Consider the following 18494-nt stretch of genomic DNA (forward strand, 5'->3'; position numbering starts at 1 on the left):
GGGAATGACATACAATTAATTCAGTGTTGGGTGAAAAAGGGACGAATCGAACAGTTGGGTTGAATTAATCCAGAAAGATTTAGATTTGACCCAACAATGGGATAAAACAACTCACCCTTATGTAATTAATTACCCAAACATGAGTTTGTTCTTCTTTGACCCAATTTTGTGTAGAAACTCAGCATTTTTATTGTGTATCAAACAGAGACATCATCTATATTATAATCAATATTTATCATTTCTTCTGTACCACAAACATTTACAAGAGTCGTTTCATTTATGCTGTAAAGACATTCTGAATTCCTTATAATATCAGATAGTTCTGCAAACTTATTGAAGGAGCAATGTGAAGATTTTATTTCCATCTAGTGGTGAGGTTGTGAATTGCAACCAACGGCTCACTCCATCGCAGTCTGAATATACGCAGTCTAAAATTGGAGATACAAGTTTGGCCTAACTTAATGGTTCTTCTCGGTTTATTTTGATTGTTATCAGAAATAATCTACAGGCAAGCCATTGTTCGTGAATGTGTACCTGAGGTTCAGTTGAGGGTCACAAAAGTGCGAATGCGCAGTAAGGTTTATTTATGTTGTCAAGATGAAACTGTCTACAGGATCACATGGATTACTTTTTCATATCACTTTGTTTATGTTTATCTAAGGAAGACACAGTACGATAAAAATTAAATGCGTATCAAGTTACGCCAAAAGAAAGTAACATAAATAAATATAAATTTCAGTCCAATGCATTCTGATATTGCTTTATAAAGAACATACTGTTTGTGATGTTACAGTGCCTTGCATTTCAGCCAAAACAAAGAATTCTAAATGCTCGGGATTGGCTTAGAAATAGTATGATGTCTAAATGACTACCTCGATTTGGAACACAGCTACAGTAATGTTCTGATTCATCTGTATTCATATTCATTTTATGACCATTTACTCAAAAATATCTCTTGAATTTAGGAATTTGATGAAGAATGCACCATTAACTACAATGTATTTCCAGCCATGCTGTGGAGATGGAGTGTGCTGCATTGGGGTCCATAAAGGCTAGGACTGTTTGTGCTTTTGAGATGATTCACACGCCGGCTATGGCAACACAGACCCCGATTCCCTCTTTTAATTCAGCTTTTTATATGCAGTCTTGCTCTGCAGAATGTAGGCTTATCAACTGCCAAACATGAGCAAATAAGACTCTGAAAACATAATAAAATAATTGTCGCATTTTAATTGTAACCGGCTCTACAACCTCAATTCATTTAAGAATAACAGGGACATGCTTTATAATGACTCTAAATGAACGGCCTGACAAGTCCTTATCTGGAGAGTCCTCAGTTGGTCACCACACACACACACACACACACACACACACACACACACACACACAGCAGTGAATGCTGAATGCTACTGAAAACATTAGGGTAGAAATAATTACAGAATGAACCAATTAGGGAGCCACAAAGCTAAGCCGTAAAACAAACACCCAATTAGTTTGAAACTCAATTTAGCATTCCTTGCCACAAAATCAAATCACCTCTTTAAGAAATTAATAGATGCACTATGTACACTGACACCTTTAAGCACCGCTGAAGAAGTAAATGAAAACAGCAGAATGAAGACGAGCTACTGCTGTATGAGCAAATGGACTGTCACAATACAAATAAATCTTAGACAATGGTAATTTCTATGTATTTAATCATTTTTATAATAATTTGCATCATTATTATAATCTTACCATTGCAAATGGGGGTAAGAAGAAGTTAGGAAATACAAAATGTTTATTTATTTAGAAATCGATGGTAACTTTAATAAATTAAATTTCAGTATTAATGCCTTGGTTCTTCAACTATTGCCACTCCAAAAATGAAAAGACTGCAATCTGCAACCTCTTGGGTTAAAAATAAACACAAATCAGCCATTGAGCAAGTGCATAAAATTCAATGGTTAAAACAACCCCTTTACCCTTGCAGCATTAAGCTTTAAATAATTATTTACAATTTAAGCTCTCGAGTGGGATTCTGCAAGAACAGTCAGTTGTTTATCAACACGAGTAAAGATAAGAACGTAAAGCATCCAGCAATTGCATTTTTAAACAGAGATGCCAACAGAGAGGCAAAATCTATAGATTGCAGTTTTAAAAGTCCAGTGTATGACATTTTGCGCCATCTAGTGGTGAGGTTGTGAATTGCAACCAACGGCTAACTCCACTGCTCATTTGGCAAGCGCTACGGCGGCTGACACAGAACTAAGATGTAGTGACGTTTTTGCTTGTTTGGCAAAGGAGATAATGTATTTGCTATCGAAACAACATGACGAATTCCATGCAAGTTGACCCGCGGTGTTTGTAGACAGAAATATCTCATTCTAAGATTGTAAAACACACTTCATTATGAAAGGTCTTTAAACACCTCTGAAGACATATTTATTATATTGCATTTCTATCAATAGTTCCTCCAAAAAATTACACACAGCACCTTTAAAACAACTTAAAAAGTTTTAGTATAAAACTGATGTAAACTTATATTCGGAACCTAGTATTTAAGGATTGCACAAGTGTTATATCTACAGTAGATATAGTCCTCATTTACAGTGAATCAGCTTATATAAATACTCAAGATGCATGTTGGCTCATTATTACACTGTGCACTGTGCTGTGTTTTACCGTTTCTGTTTTTCCTGTTTGCCGCTGTAAAGTTGCTTTGGAACAATTTACATTGTGAAAAGCGCTATATATATAAACTTGAACTTGAACTTATTTCCCTGGTCGCTCCCATCCTCAAAACTTCAAGGATATAGAAGTGGAGGCCAGTCTCTCAAAAAAAAGTTGGCAACAATTTATAGACAATTTATGTGGTCCACACCCAATTAAATTATCTAAATTATGTTATCATTAAAATCTAAAAATGTAATCAAGTTTGTGTGGGGCTTAGGTTAGGGAGTTCAGTAAATATTATTACAGTAAGCTGCTCTACAAAAAGTGGAGGTCTATGAGATACCCTCACAAATGCAGAGAAACAAAACAAACTGTATGTTTTGATTGTATTTATGGTCACACCACTAACAGCACAACCCAACTCTTTTCATTCAGGTGTGTGTCATGACATCACATCAGAATACGGGCTTTTTTCACCAAAGTCCTTCCATACAGCCGTGCTAAAAGCGCCAATCCTCCTATCTCACCCCCCAATCACCACCATCCACACAGCCTCATTCACGTCCACCTCCTGATAAACACACACCCTGCAACAATGGAAAAGAGCAATTTAGCCACTTCTATTTCAAGCATTGAGAGACACTCTTTAAACTCTAATGGACTCCCAAAGCAAAAGACAACTGGCTTTCATTTCCGCCTACCTTTGATCCAAAGGATTTGAGGAAGAATTTTCGAAACCTGGATGCAAATGTTTTCCATGGTAGAAGGAAAACATTTTGCATGTTTGCATGCACGTATGGAGGTGTATGCATATCGCATAGACATAGACAGACAATTGAGGAAGTATATTTGAAGGAGCCCATCATTCCAGGAACATATGGCGACCACATGAAGAATAGCATCTTTCAATACACGAGTGTTCAAAGAGAAAGATTAAAATATGCTGCTATATGCTAACATTTGTGGTTGAAATTATTTTTAATTCTGTCGGATATCTCTCAAGGTTGAACATAAATCACTGCTACGCATTCTGGTATTGCTTTATCCACAAGGGATATACTGTGTGTAATGCTGCCTTGCAATGTGACCCAAACAACGTGTCGTCAAAGATCTTTCCACCTTAAAAAATGATTGACTTCAAAACAGAGTATATGAATAATTTTATAAACAAAACTCATGGTAGATGACAACAAAATAAATGAAACAATATAAAAACTGCAATACATGAGGCTTAATAAGACGAGCAAAAAATGGCCCTGACTCCCCCAAAAAACAAAAAACAGCCCACCTGCATCCTAAATTGTTTTCCAAAGGGCAGCACGGCACTATCGAGTGGTTTATTGTTCACCGTGTCTCCCACTAGATTCTGAGTGTTTCGCTAGTTATAACTTGTGATAACCTTAAGTGTGTCTGACATCGTTTCCTTGTTAAGCGGACTAAAGCTGAAACGAGGAAAGTTTCAATATCCAGTTCGTCTCCCTCTGTTTTTCACCACCATTTTGTCTCATTTCTCCTTGAGCTGCTGTTGTACTGTGACCGTGAGAGTGTTAAATTAGGATGAAAGATGGGCAAAGTATATCTTTAACCTCTCCTGAAGGAATAATATCTTCACTCATCTGCTCTGCTGAATGTACAGTACACACAGGATTAATTAAAAGAGCCGGACGAAAGGACATGGTGTCGGATGGCTACCAATTAGCATAAGAACGGCGATATCCAACAGGGACGCCATGACTATAAGGTAATCATGTGCAATATGTCACACTCAGCTGTACTGTAAAATCTTTTATGTTCTTTATCACACATATGTGACCCTGGACAACAAAACAAATCTTAACTAGCACGGGAATATTTTTAGTAATCGTTAAAAATACATTGTGGGGTAAAAATTACTGATTTTTTTGCCCCAAATAATTAGGATATTAGGTAAAGATCATGTTCCATGAAGATATTTTATAAATTTCCTACCGTAAATGTATAAAAACGTTCTTTTTGTGAGTGGATGGCCTGCTATAGGGCCTCAGATTAACAACTTCAAAGGCAATTTTCTCAATATCAGCCTACGGAGTGAACAGGGCCGGACTGTTGGACTTATTGTAAATGCGAATGCATGAAACGGCATAAGCAAGTAACGCAATCCACACGTTACAGACAAACCCCCCCGTCAAAAGAATTGGAGGAGGGCCGATGTCGGCCGAATAATCCAGGGCCAAAGATTTTGTTCCCAGCCCACCCTGTGTATAGTTCACCCAAAAATGTATATTCTGTTATCGTCTACTCACCCTCTTATCATTTTGATGATTTTCTTTCTTTTGCAGAACACGAGGGAAGTTATTTGGAAGAATGTTGGTAACTGAACCGCAGCGGTTCCCATTCTTCAAAATATCTTCTTTTGTGTTCTGCAGAAAAAAGAAAGTCATACTTGTTTGAAATGACAAGAGGGTGAGCAAACGATGACAGAATTTTCAATTTTGAGTGAACTATCCCTTTAAAGAATGTGGTCGTTGGCACCCTCATTTACTACCAAACTGTTGAAAATTACTTTTAACACCAGCGTAATATGGTTCTGGGGTAATGTATGAAAAGCATACGTCTTGAAACTTCCTGATACATATACTTGTTGAATCTGCTTTCTACTTCAATCTTTTCACACAGATCTCTGATCTCCTCGATAGTGGCCAGTGCTGGAGAGACAAACACTCAATCTGTTACGTATTGAGCCAGTGAGGCTGGTGTCACAGCAGGGGATTACGGGATGGATATGGAGGGGAGAAGTGATTATCAATAAAAGGCCAGACAAACAAGGTTGAGTCAATATAGACTCTTAACTTGAAAAACAGTCCCAAACACACACACAAATAAGATCTCACCTATGGTGTCTCCTTGTTCATGCACCATGCTGGCCAAATCCTTCATAATCTGATTGACGTCCAGCATGTCTCTCTGCAAAAACAAACCAGAGGTTAAAGCTCGCCGATGAGTCATACAAGCTTCAAGGTGTTCTGAAGAGGTTACATCTTCGATGTACTCTCATGCATTACTTGAAAGAAATAACGAGCAGAACGATAGAACAGGAATGGTTCTTAATGAACATTGATCAGACGTTCTCGCATATAAACAGTCTTTAATACCTTATAACTAGTGATGGGCACTTTCCAAACAGGCTTCATGTAGCTTCGAAACTCGTATTGAATCTTTTGTATCGAATAGGGCTGTCAAACGATTTATCGCATCCAGAATAAAGGTTTATGGCAAAATATTATATATGTGTATACTCTGCATATTAATTTTGTATTTATAAAGACAAAACATACACATACTTGTCTAAATATTTAGGAAATATCTAAATAGATTAATTAATATTAACCAATAATTTAAATTATAAATAAAAGTTTATTAGTTTTATTTTATATTTATACAGCCCTTATATCGAATCAGTTCTTCGAAGCGTGGATCAAACTGGCTAAGTCATGTGATTTTTATTAAACGAGGCTTCGTTATGTCATTACTGTTTCGAAACGTTTCAAAACTGGACAACATTTCGTGCCGGTGTCGGAAACTTTTTTTCGAACATATAAAACGGTTTCGAAAAAAAAAATGTTTTCCTTATTGGACAATTCTCCCGGAAAAGTACGCTGCACGGCCACAGGAGACCAGGAGAAGGAGCATGCACAGACGTTACTTTCACTTGTGTTCAGGATAGAGAGACTATACGTATGCGAAGTTCAGGTATTTGTTTGTTCACTGCATTTGGGTGATGAATGTTATATAAACTGTTGATATAACGCTGGATTTGGAGATACTTTGAAACTGATATATGGAGCCGACCCAGCGCTAAAAGTTGCCAGACATGAACCGCATGCGGTGAGTGAAACTGATGTCTGTGATTAGTTGACAAAGTGCTTTAGTTCAGCCTACCCCTCCCCCCCGCACACGCTGTATGTTTTCAGAAACAATCGTAAAGCTTCATCTATCTTTTATAAATGTGATGAAACTAAATACTCTTCGAAGATACGAAGTATGCAATACTACTCTATAGGTACTCAAGATTAATATGAGATTGGCAGAAACCCTGTGTGTTACGCCCGCTTTAAGGATACTAATGGAATGTTTAAGGAATGTTTTGAAGCCTTAACATGATACAGCACATTTGATTCAACTTTTTCATTGTTTCACGAAGCCTCGCTCTTCCATTCACAACTTATAGCACTCGCTAATAAATAAGAAAAAACAGGGGGTCAAGCTTGAGGCCACCCTAGTTTGTATCGCCGTACGTATCCTTTTTCTTGTAATTTGCTCTGGATAAAATCAAAATGCTTTAATGCAAATACAATATACCCCAAAATGTTCTAGTTTCAAAAGGAGGTGTGGCCACTAGATGAAAAACATTTTGACAGTCGTAAAACATATAAAAAAAAAAAACATGAAGTACAACTATGTTAAAACCAAATCTCCACCTTTTCTTGAGCAGTTTTACGTCCAAAGTCTATTCCCTCTACCCAGGCCTGAAGCAACACGAAGGCTTCAAAACCCTCAGTCTATCTTCCCCTCACAGGCCTATTTTGTCCGTACACAAACCCATGCAAGTGCAGCTGGGTCGGTGGAGCCGAAACCATTGAGCCATTCATCACAGGTGTCTGCAATTGTTTGGGAAACTGGCAGCCATCCTGGCTCCTGGCACAAACTGTCCGACCGGAGCCAAAATGGCCCCTAGCAAACCCTACATTACCAAAGACCTTCTGCATTTCTCACCATGGCTGTCAGCACCATCAAAAAGCAACATATTTATTTTGACCAGCAATTTACATTTAGGTCCGCACGAAAAAGATGTATAGTGTCTTTATGCTTGATTATTAATCAGGGATGAAGTTAAAGAAAAAAAACAGCATGGACATCAAGTCAGAACAATCATGCAGAGAGTACATGTACTGTATTGGTTAGAAATGACTCTCGGTGGACGGCATCCCCTTAGAGAATTGGGTTTGTAGCTAACAGGCGTTCAATCCAGAATAAATCAAAGCCCAAGTCATAACCGCCAAACACAATTGAGCATACTGAGGTATGTGGGGGGGGGGGGAAGTCTGATGAAATATTAAGAAATTACCTCAGTGACCTAAACAAACTTTCCCGTTCTCTAACTTCCAGACAAAATAATTTGCAGCCTTATCTGTAAAATGTATTCTCCACACTTTCCAATTTAAGGTCAACTGTAAATATATTATAAATGTAAAAGTTAAGCAAACACTGCATTTAAAATTTTAGGATGACATAAAAACAAAAATAGGGCCTTTATATTTAGTTAAATAAACTTGTTTGTGTTCATTTATATCTAAACAAGAAAGGCAATAACATGAGAACACACTGCGCCCCTCTGACCAGGGGCTAGATTATATCATTTTAAAGGTCATGAGAGGCACATATAGTGCCCTAATGTTCCCTTATGACCCCAAATTCACTGTCTGGCACCTGAGACTTTGAGCACAGGAGGTGGCTTCACAGATGACCAATGCTACTTAGAGGATACTTTGGACAATATGAGATACAGTCATGAAGCAGAGGGATCTTTTAAATATTTAAAGGAACAGTGCACCCCAAAAAGAAAGTTCTGTCTTTATTTTTTTCACACTCAGGTTGTTCTAAATCTGTATACATTTCTTTGCTCTGATGAACACAGAGAAAGATATTTGGAAGAATCCTTGTAACCAAATGGTTCTTGGCCACAACTTATGACCATAGTAGGAAAAAAAATGTTGCTCGGTTGAACACAAAAGACGATATTTACGTGAATGTAGATAAGCACACAGTTCTTTCACCATTGACTACCATAGTAGTAAAAAATATGTTGAACATGTAAGTGACACGTGAGAAACAGTCGTTTATTTATATAGCACATTTCATACACAATGGGAATTCAAAGTGCTTTACATAAAAACATTAAAATAATCACAACAATAAAACAAGGAATTTAAAAACCTTTACAATTATTTTAATTAATTAATGTTAATTAATACAGTTTAGAATATACTGATTATACATGAAATATAAATTCGGACAAGGCCCAGACTCATTCAGTAAATGCACAGTTAAAAAGATGAGTCTGAATTTAAATGTTGATAATGTTTTAGGACATCTGATCTCTTCTGGGAGCTGATTCTAGCTACGGACAGCATAAAAGCTAAAAGTATAAAAAGCTAAAAGTACAAAAAGCATAAAAATACCAAAAGCAGATGTTTTAAATTATGTACGAAAGCAAACACTTCTGGGGCACTTTTGACTACCATTGTAATATTTCCAACTACAATGGTGGCCAAGAACTGTCTGGATACGAGCATACTTCCAAATATATTTATCTGTGTTCATCAGAGTGAAGACATGTAAACAGATTTGAAACAACTTGATGGTGAGTAAATGATGACGGCAATTTCTTTTTTGAGTGAACTGTCCCTTTAAATTCCCAGAGAAATCAGTAAAATAGCGAAGTGTACAAGAAAAACAAGAACATTTTTTAAACACTTTTTAACTTTTGCTCATAAAAGTATGTTAACCTAAATTCTGTACTGAACATTGCCTCACATCCACGTGCATAACCCATATAAGGGTAAAACTTGGAGATGCACAACACCAATGCTCTGTAACTCTAATATTGTATATACGATTTCAAACAAAAATGTGCGTACATTTAATGTTCCATATGATTGTTGATTAATTTAAAATACATCCTCAATAACTAGATCACTATATGAATAATGAACATCAGCAGAAAGACCCAATCACAGTGTCTGATCAGATAGCTTCTCTTTTTCCATGTGCTGTGATCCTGTTTATTTAACAGAAGGATCGAGACAAATATATAAAGAGAGAGAGAGAGAGAGCACAAACACAGGGTTGAGTGAAGACAAAGGGTCTTTCTTTGTTTTATTAGATACAAAATGTCAGACGTCTGCTGACTCCGACACACACACAAGCTTCACAGGATCAGACGGCAGGAGTTGGAGCTACACAATTAAATGTGAGTACCGATAAAGCTACAGAAGTCACGAAAAAAAAAACACACTTCCAAACAGAAGATGATTGGCACATCTATGAATACAACAAGCCAGGACGGTTTGCAGGAGCTGTCAGTGACAGGGCTAAATGTGAGAGCGACTGTAAACCATCAGACGGTCCAAGACAAGAAAGCTGTGAGAATGTATAAGGAGGAGAGGGAATAGAGACGAACTGATGAACTGACGAACTTCCATACGGCACCTGAGGTATGTGTGCAGTTGCGTCCACTTTGGACAAAAAGGACAATATATAGAAGACATTGTATGTAGTTCGGCTATGTCTTCGTTCATATCTATGAAGTCAAAAGAGAGCCCTCTTGTGTTACACCAATATCACAACTGCTCCACAATTTACGTCATTCAGTGGCAATAGTTTGTTCAAAGTCTTTACAAAAACAGACCTATTAAATAACAACCTCATGCAAAGAATTCTGGGAACCAAAAAAAGAAAAAAAACAGTTAATACAAATAAAAACAACATAAAACTGTCTTGCATACAGATGATAACATTAAAGCTGTTAACACCAATGCAATGTTTACGGTCCAGGAACAATTGTTATGCCTTTAAATGTGCTGTGGATGATGCAGACGTGGTACACCGGGTGAAGATAATGCGAGTTGACTACCCTCTGTGTTTCTGATTTCAAGTTCTCTCACTGAACGCAGCACGTATCAAGGCTCCCCCAGGGCTAACAACCTGAAATCTCCATATTCAGAAGCCGCCAGCTGGGTGTGTGTGACTCCAGAGCACGTTAGAAAGTATCACTTGAACTGCGTATGATAGAGGCAGAGCGGTCAGCTGGTGGCTGATAGCTTCATGATAGCCTGCGAAAAGGAGCGTTCAGTCACACCGGTAGACAATCATCTGCGAGAGATCTGACCATCAGAAATAAGTGAGCGAAGGAGCTGTAGTAGAGAGAAAGAAACAGGTGAGATAAGACACGGTCGATAGTCACAAACGAGGTGAGGCGGTGGAATATCTGATAATGGCGGTGTCATAAATCATCACGGGTACTTCCGTATCAACGAACGTCACGGTTTAAAAGACAGACGAGTTTTCGAGAAGAGAAATGATCACTTTAAAGGGGACTCCCTGTGTGGATTGCAACAGGGCAATGGAGGAGGTGAAATGAGCTTTTGAGAGAGATAATCACACAGGTTTAATTAAATGTGTAACCACAGATGGATCTCGATAAACCATCGAGAGCCTCATTTTGTGTTTTTTTTTGCAAAGGGAGACTGGGGTAAGTTGTCACATTTATAATGCCAATTCACCAAAGATATTTTCAGTACAGGCCTATAAGGGATAGTTCCCCAAAAATGCCTCACCCTTTCGTCATTTTAAACCTGTATGACTTACAAAACACATAAGATATTTTGAAGAACGCTGTTGACCGAAAAATGTCGGTCCATTTTGACTTCTATTGGAAGGACATAAAAACCAGAGCAAGTCAACGGGGATCGACAGTTTTTTGTGGCCAACATTCTTCAAAATATCTTCCCGTGTGTTCCGCAGAAGAAAGTAAGTGATACAGGCTTGATATGACAAGAGTGTTAGTAAATTATGATTATTATTGCTTTTTATTGCCCTTATATTCAATTTGTGACGATATCATCATAAAAATAAATAAACCAGCATTTATTCAGTTCTTTTGATCCACTTGCAGATAAATTACACAACAAATATTCAAATGTGTAAAATTACAACATTGTATAAATGTGACAACTTACCCTGGTGACCTTAGGCAAAAGAACAAATAAACTGACTTCAAATTCAGTGAATATAATAAATTGTGCTTTTATTCTGTGAGTGCGTTTGACGTGACTTTGAGATGAAGGCTGAGTAGTGCCAAATGGCAATCTCAAGCACCTCTGTTTAGTTTACTGCCACATCGATGCATTTTTTAAATTCTATATGAGATTCATATGCTGCTTGTGTGTTAGTCATCCTACGCTCGAAGCGTTTGTCATTACTCTAGTCATCCATCCGTCTACCGCACGTCTCCTCAGATAGCCGAACAGTGCCTACAGCTGTTCTACCTTTCCAAATGCCAGTTTTTCTCTTAGTCAAACTGCAACCGACCCCGTGTGAATGCTATATCGGGAAATGTGCTGCAGAGACGTTTCCTGTAACTGCATTTTGAAGATAAATAAGAAAAAGATTCAACTAAAAATCTATTAGAATCGCACAGCTTCAAAATTTCAGCTCTACCGACTTTAAGTCAAATCTTTTTGTGGTCCTTTAATAATCCTATACAACATACTATACATAGCTGTGCATTATCTTTGAAAGCATTGCTATCTCAAATAACAATCACTTTTCTATGTTAAGTTAAGGTTTGTGTCCTTTAAAGAACAGGTGCTGAGGTTATGATGGACGAAAAACATCAATTAACTCTGCTCTTTGGTTAAAAACATATTTACTTTGATATTGACCTACAGTGCACACCAGCCACCGATGTCAGTCAAACTCAGTCTTAGATTACCAAGCTAAAGCACCTGGTCACGTGTCTTGATGTTTTTTGAGTAACATATAGTGACGTGATGCTTTGTGTGACCCTGTACATGCCCAAAGCAACATCACACACTTCAATGGAGCATTAAAACAATTGCGTGACCTTAGCCTTTAAATGTACAGTACAGTACACGCAAGAACACACGCAGTATAGAACTAGACATGTGCACGGTTAACCGCGGTTACCACTAAATCCAGCTGAATCCGAGCTGGCTGCGATAATGCACGTTATATCATGGTCTGTTTGAATACTGGATTCTGATTGGCTGGAAGGTGTGCATTAAAAGCCTTTAACTCACGGGTAGCTCCAGTCAGTTTGATTACATTTGAAATGAACTGACAAAATAACGGTCGTTTTTATCTAAAATGACACTGCAATCATCAATAAAAGCTTTAACTTGGCAAATAATTTTTCTTTAATGCATGGCTAGCCGTGGATTAATCCTTATGTGTCGATTATTTTATTGATGCGTAGCTTGGGATCAGTAGGAAATGCCAGCAGTGTGAGGTTGAGTCGCTTAACATGCATTTAAAAAAGCAACGCCCATCCAACATGATCATTATAAATATACTTTATTATCATGAAAATACCTGAGGAGGCCTGAGGGTCAGTGATAAAAACATGGCTGTATCCGATATAGCCCGCTATACCCTACTATATAGTGCACTATTTGAGGGGACATCCATTCTTAGTGGTGTCCCAATTCATGGTGGACATTATTAAATGCACTCTTTTAATCCCATGATGCATCATAATGTCGAGTGTACAACTGATGTACACTCATGGCTAGCTGCTAGCCATCTATTGTTATGCTCACGCTGAAGGAATTCCCGCGTCTCGGCAGAAGATGGCATCCGGAGCATTTCCAATGCACCAAATGACCGTTTTTACTGATTCGTTTTCACCCGCTCCTTAAAGTGAACTATATAAGTGAACTAATGTAGGGAATAGTGAATTGGGGTATAACGGGTGATTTCAGACACAGCCCATGTCTTTAGGCATTTCCTAAAACTACACGTGTTATGGTCTTCTTCTGCAGTGCGTATTTGGAGTTTCCGCGCGAGATCGCCCTCTGGCTTTCGGAGGCAGCAGCATTTTCACTCACAAGTCGTGCATAAATCACATGATATATTTTCAGTTAATCGGGCAGATGTCCATATAGAACACATGAGAACATACAAATCTTACATTGCAAACTACATCAACCTACAGTAGCCTACATAATTAAGGTAAAAAATGTCCTCCTTTCAAAAACCTCACAAACACAGCAACTGTTATCCAACCTCTCCGTTACAAAATACGACGTAAACATTATATCTAGCCATCGCTTGGCTTTAAAAAAAATATGTCCTTTAGTATCTCTGATCGGTCTGTGTTTTCCTAAGAGGCATAATTAGACTTACATAAGGGCATTTTCACCGAGCAAGCAGTATCGTAAAGTAATCTCCAGAATTTGTTTGTAATAACATCAAGGGAGATCGCAGCGTGCATAAAAGGCTTGTTTTAACAAACAAGACAAAAATAAAAGAACATATTGTGTTAGTGCGATGGCAGTACTGATGGCTGTCATTGCTGCTCTGGTAGTAGTTGAGATGAGTATGCCAGCTAAGCACGCGCCTGGGGAGACGTTGCCTAATTATTCTCTGTGTGTACGTTTTGTTTTAGGAGGGGAGGCGCTCTGTGCGATGCTGTATTTGCCGTGCTAACACACAAGGCTTTGATCTTTGCCAGTCTAACAGCCCCAGCACATTCAAATTGGCAGCTTATTTACTGCTTGACGGCTAAAGCTCTGGTTTAAGGAAACAGGTGGGGTACGTGCAGTTTGTCCAAAGACAGTGGGTCTTAAACAGCAATGCTTTTACAGAAGAGCCCTAAAAGTCCAGCTGTCGATAAAAACAATCATATGAGCTCAAAAGGATCCTGGCTTATTGGAAACGAAAATCTAATAGCCATTAACAACAGGATAGAGTTCTTTATATTGATCAGTACGATATCAATATATGGACGTATTCTAGAACATAAGCCTTTTAATGTCTCAAATACTAAGAGGTTGAAAATTGTATTGTTTTCTGTATTATCCTTGCGGAAAATCTTCTCGTATCTGTGGCAGCCAATCCGATATATTAATGGCTAACTTTATTTTATTTCTGAATAATTTGATCAATTTAACTTTTTGCTTAAACTGCATCTCTACAGCTCTGGATATTTTGGAAGATATTTTGAAGAATGTCGGTAACTGAACAACAGCTGCACCCATTGACTTGCATTGATCCATGCAATAGAAGTGAATTGGTACCACCGTTGTCTGGTTATCAAGTTTCTTCAAAATATCTTCTTTTGTGTTCTGCAGAAGAAAGAAAGTCATAGAGGTCGGAAATGACAATAGAGTGACAAAATGATCAGGGTTTTTCCTGCATGGAGAAATTGGACTCTCGCCCAAATTATGTCATGTGTCATCACAAGAAATGCTGCTTGCATTTAACAGTGTCATTTGTAACTGCAGTTGCGGCATTAGGCCACAGTGGAGGCGCTGTTTCTTTATCAGCACACTGAGGCGCAAAAAGAGTTGCAGAACAAGACCTAGCTGTGTTTCACGCTGTTTAATATCATTGAATCATTTAAAGTGAACCACAGAGAATGCAATATGTGAATGAGGTTTAACCATTTAGTAAATTCAGTTGGCTATTGTAGGCTGAAAAGTTAATTGAAAATGATATAAAAAAATATATATTTCTGTTTGGTTGAATGAAAGTAATGTTTTATTAAACGTATTAATTGTCATTTTTAATCTAATTTTATTAGAACTTTTAAAATGTCAAAGTCACTTTGGTTAACCCACTTAAAGGTTTGGTAGGGCTACGCGTGCCTGTACAAGATCAGGTGAATGAAGCTTTTATTTACATATACTGTAATGCATACAATGTCTATACATTGTGCATTAAAAGGTATAACAATGATTGCAAATGTATAAATAACTAAATACAAATGAGATAACCGGAAACAAACTTGTCTGAAATTTCTGATTATTTTTTGTACAGTAGGCCTACAGTACCGAACTAAATTTGTTCAGTACTCTCTCTCTCTCTCTCTCTCTCTCTCTCCCACTCTCCCTCTCTCTCTCTTCTCTCTCCCACTCTCCCTCTCTTCTCTCCCACTCTCCCTCCCTCTCTCTCTCTCTCTCTCTCTCTCTTCTCTCTCCCACTCTCCCTCTCTCTCTCTCTCTCTCTCTCTTCCTCTCTCTCTCTCTCCCACTCTCCCTCCTCTCTCTCTCTCTCTCTCCCACTCTCCCTCTCTCTCTCTTTCTCTTTCTCTCTCTCTCTCTTTCTCTCTCTCTCCCACTCTCCCTCTCTCTCTCTCTCCCACTCTCCCCCTCTCTCTCTCTCTCTCTCTCTCTCTCTCCTCCTCTCTCTCCCCTTTCACTCAGCTAGATAAATGTGTTTAAAGCTGATATGAGATCCCACCACAGCCCAGCCCCCCCTTCCCGGCCCAAAGGCAACAGGACGCAGTGTCACAGCAGAGAAACTGTTAAGCAGATTTTTGCTTACAGCCCCCCAAAAACGATGACATTTTTGCATGCGGCCTGCCGAGGGTTTAAGCTCGAACCGTCTCTTTCTACCCTTGCTGAATAAACGGTTTATAATGTAAAATCAAATGTTTCCTTTCCGTCAAAGCCCAAGGACCTCAAACCTCAAAGCGTACACTCTTAGACACAAACCATGCGTGTGTCATTTACGCAGGATAGGGAGTGTTTGTCATCCTTTAGATGAGGATTGAAATATGATTTTTACGAGTCTTCTGATACACACTTCTGCATCTGAATGTAGCTGGTAAGCTGCTCGAAAGCACTTGCTATCGATTGTGATGCAGAATCCACAACAAAAACTTAATCATAAGCGCAGCCGGGGACATACAACAAAGGCCACTCCAAACGCTAAAGAAGACAAGACAGATATTAATGATGGAAAAAAGAATAGAAATTACTTTCAGAAAAACAAATCAATACAGCATTGTCACGTCAGGCTGAGCCTCTTGGTTGTAAAAGGATTTTAGTGTGAGATGGTAAAGAATCTCTGCGTCTGTACAGGGATCATAAGGAATGTAACAATTGTGGTTCAGATTGTTCAAGTACATTAAATGTAAAGATTACCTAGAAATATTTTTTTACATTTATTCTCCCTCATGTCGTTCAATACTTGCATATTACTTGAGAAATGTGTGTGTGGTTTTGGGTCCCAAGTCAATGTGGCAAATGTCTTTCTTTTACCAATGTTCTTCAAAATATCTTCTTTTGTTTTCTGTATAAGAAAGTCAGTCATACAACTTTTGAGTAGCATGAGGGTGAGTAAAAAGTCTTTTTGAGTGAAAAATCCCATTGCGAAAGAAATATTTTAAAATTGGAAACGCATTTCACATTTCTTCTGAGAATCTCTATTGAGGTGCTCAAAATCCAACTTGATAGTTGTCCATAAGAAAAACATAAAAACGTAAAAACAAAACATACAAAAATATTCTCAAATTATTTATTGTTAGAAAAATAAAAAATTGTAACAACTTATGTCTGTCTTTCGCTACACACTTTCATACAAATAATTGTGAATATTTATTTAGGTGGCCAAAATCTAATAATTCTCCCTAACAAGTAAAAAGCAAAACGTAAAGAATTCACCATTAATCGATAGCAAGAAAATTTAAAATTTGTTAAAACCAAACTAATGAGTCTTTCGCTACATACAGTCACCAATTAAAATTCACATATTATTTGACTCTTCTATTAATGTATGAATGTAATTAATTCAACGACTTCCTTCCACTGATTCAGAAGTTTTGGATTGACTAAAAATAACCAAGTCTTTGTTTGGAAACTACAGAGTTTTTTATTATGGTGTTCCTCCCACACCGGGATCTAAGCGTGCATCCAGTTATTATTAACAAAACAGAAATGACATAAAAATCAATAAAACTTATCTGAATAAGAACTTCTTTGTTCCCTGTCCTGTGCCTACAGTATATGATTAAATTGAGAAGAAGGATGAAAACGTGTAGGGGCTTGTCTTTCTGAACACGGACCTGTGGGTGAACCGAAAGCACGAAGGGAAAGACAAGGATGGAGAGAAAGCACACCCACAGAGTCAGCGTCGTTTGTTATAAGAAAAACACCATTCTTGCCTTACTGCATCAAAGTAGATCAACACAGGATGTGCTTTGACACATACACACAATATACATGCACAACAACGCAAAGAACACAAACAAACACCAAAATCTTCACGGCTATGAAACCATATGCACAGTTACGTGCCTAGACATCAGGTTCCTTTTCAATTGTGCTGACAGGTACGCCCAGTTTACTTGCGTATACATTTGGGTGGTCTTAGTCAAATCATACCACCAACTGACGTAGATTTGCGCCATATGACTCCTCTTAGAATTCACCCAAAATATTAAGTGTATCTACATTTTTTTATTTGTCTATCAAAATCTTTCATTAAGTAAACATAAATAATAAAAGTAAATTTGAAAGAAATTAAATTGTTCGATTTTTTATGTCTCACTCAAAAAAATCATTGAATTAGCTTTCATGTTTGTGATATTTACCAACCCACTGGATTATTTTTTAGAGTGAGGACACACGCACGGTTTATTTTTCAACTACCCATTTGAGACACATGATATTGAGGGGTCTATTTTTGAAGACACTTAAAATTAGAGAAAATGAGTTTCCTAATTCTGCCTAACAAGTAAGAAATCTTTTGCCTTACAATGATGTCTTATAGTCAAGTTACATGAGTAAGCAATTCTGTCAACCTTGACATCAACACTAAACAGTCTTAACTAGGCTGGAGATTCACAAGTAAAGACATTTGTTACAGATGTGCTTGTTTGCCATTATCATGGTTTACCGTAGCTGCACTCGGCTTTTCAACTTCCACTTTCCACTGAAGGGCAAATGAGCTGCTCTGAACACATTTGCAGGGCAGACACGTGTGTGTATTTCTTCCATTGGCTGGGCCAGGTGTTGATTTTGGATTCCCCTTGAAATGTGTCCTTTGTCATGCCCTATGTTTTCTTTTTTAAGAATTCATTCTGATGAAATGATAGCTGTGCCAGCGTGTTAGAGGTGCGACTGGGGTTGATGTCATAAAGGTGGAAAGGCGGAGCCTGGCTCCTCCCTTTCAATGTGTCCAAATTGAATTTTTTAATACCGAGGTACTATTTATTACCCTTGTGGGTCGCCGCAAAGAAAATGAAGATGGAGAATCCATAAGCATGAACAACC

At 37.9% G+C, this 18494-nt stretch overlaps 1 protein-coding gene across 2 annotated transcripts in view; it reads right to left on the reverse strand.

Annotated features, from left to right (window-relative positions):
- tsnare1 (T-SNARE Domain Containing 1) overlaps nucleotides 1–18494 on the reverse strand; it is a 107624-nt gene that overhangs the window by 36222 nt on the left and 52908 nt on the right. For both annotated transcript variants that reach the window (XM_056762683.1, XM_056762682.1), the window contains exon 9: nucleotides 5526–5598. In XM_056762683.1, the coding sequence (XP_056618661.1) occupies nucleotides 5526–5598 (73 nt within the window). The remainder of the gene's footprint in view (nucleotides 1–5525; nucleotides 5599–18494) is intronic.

This window comes from Triplophysa dalaica, chromosome 12 (assembly GCF_015846415.1).
Source record: "Triplophysa dalaica isolate WHDGS20190420 chromosome 12, ASM1584641v1, whole genome shotgun sequence".
In the NCBI taxonomy this organism is placed as follows: Eukaryota; Metazoa; Chordata; class Actinopteri; order Cypriniformes; family Nemacheilidae; genus Triplophysa; species Triplophysa dalaica.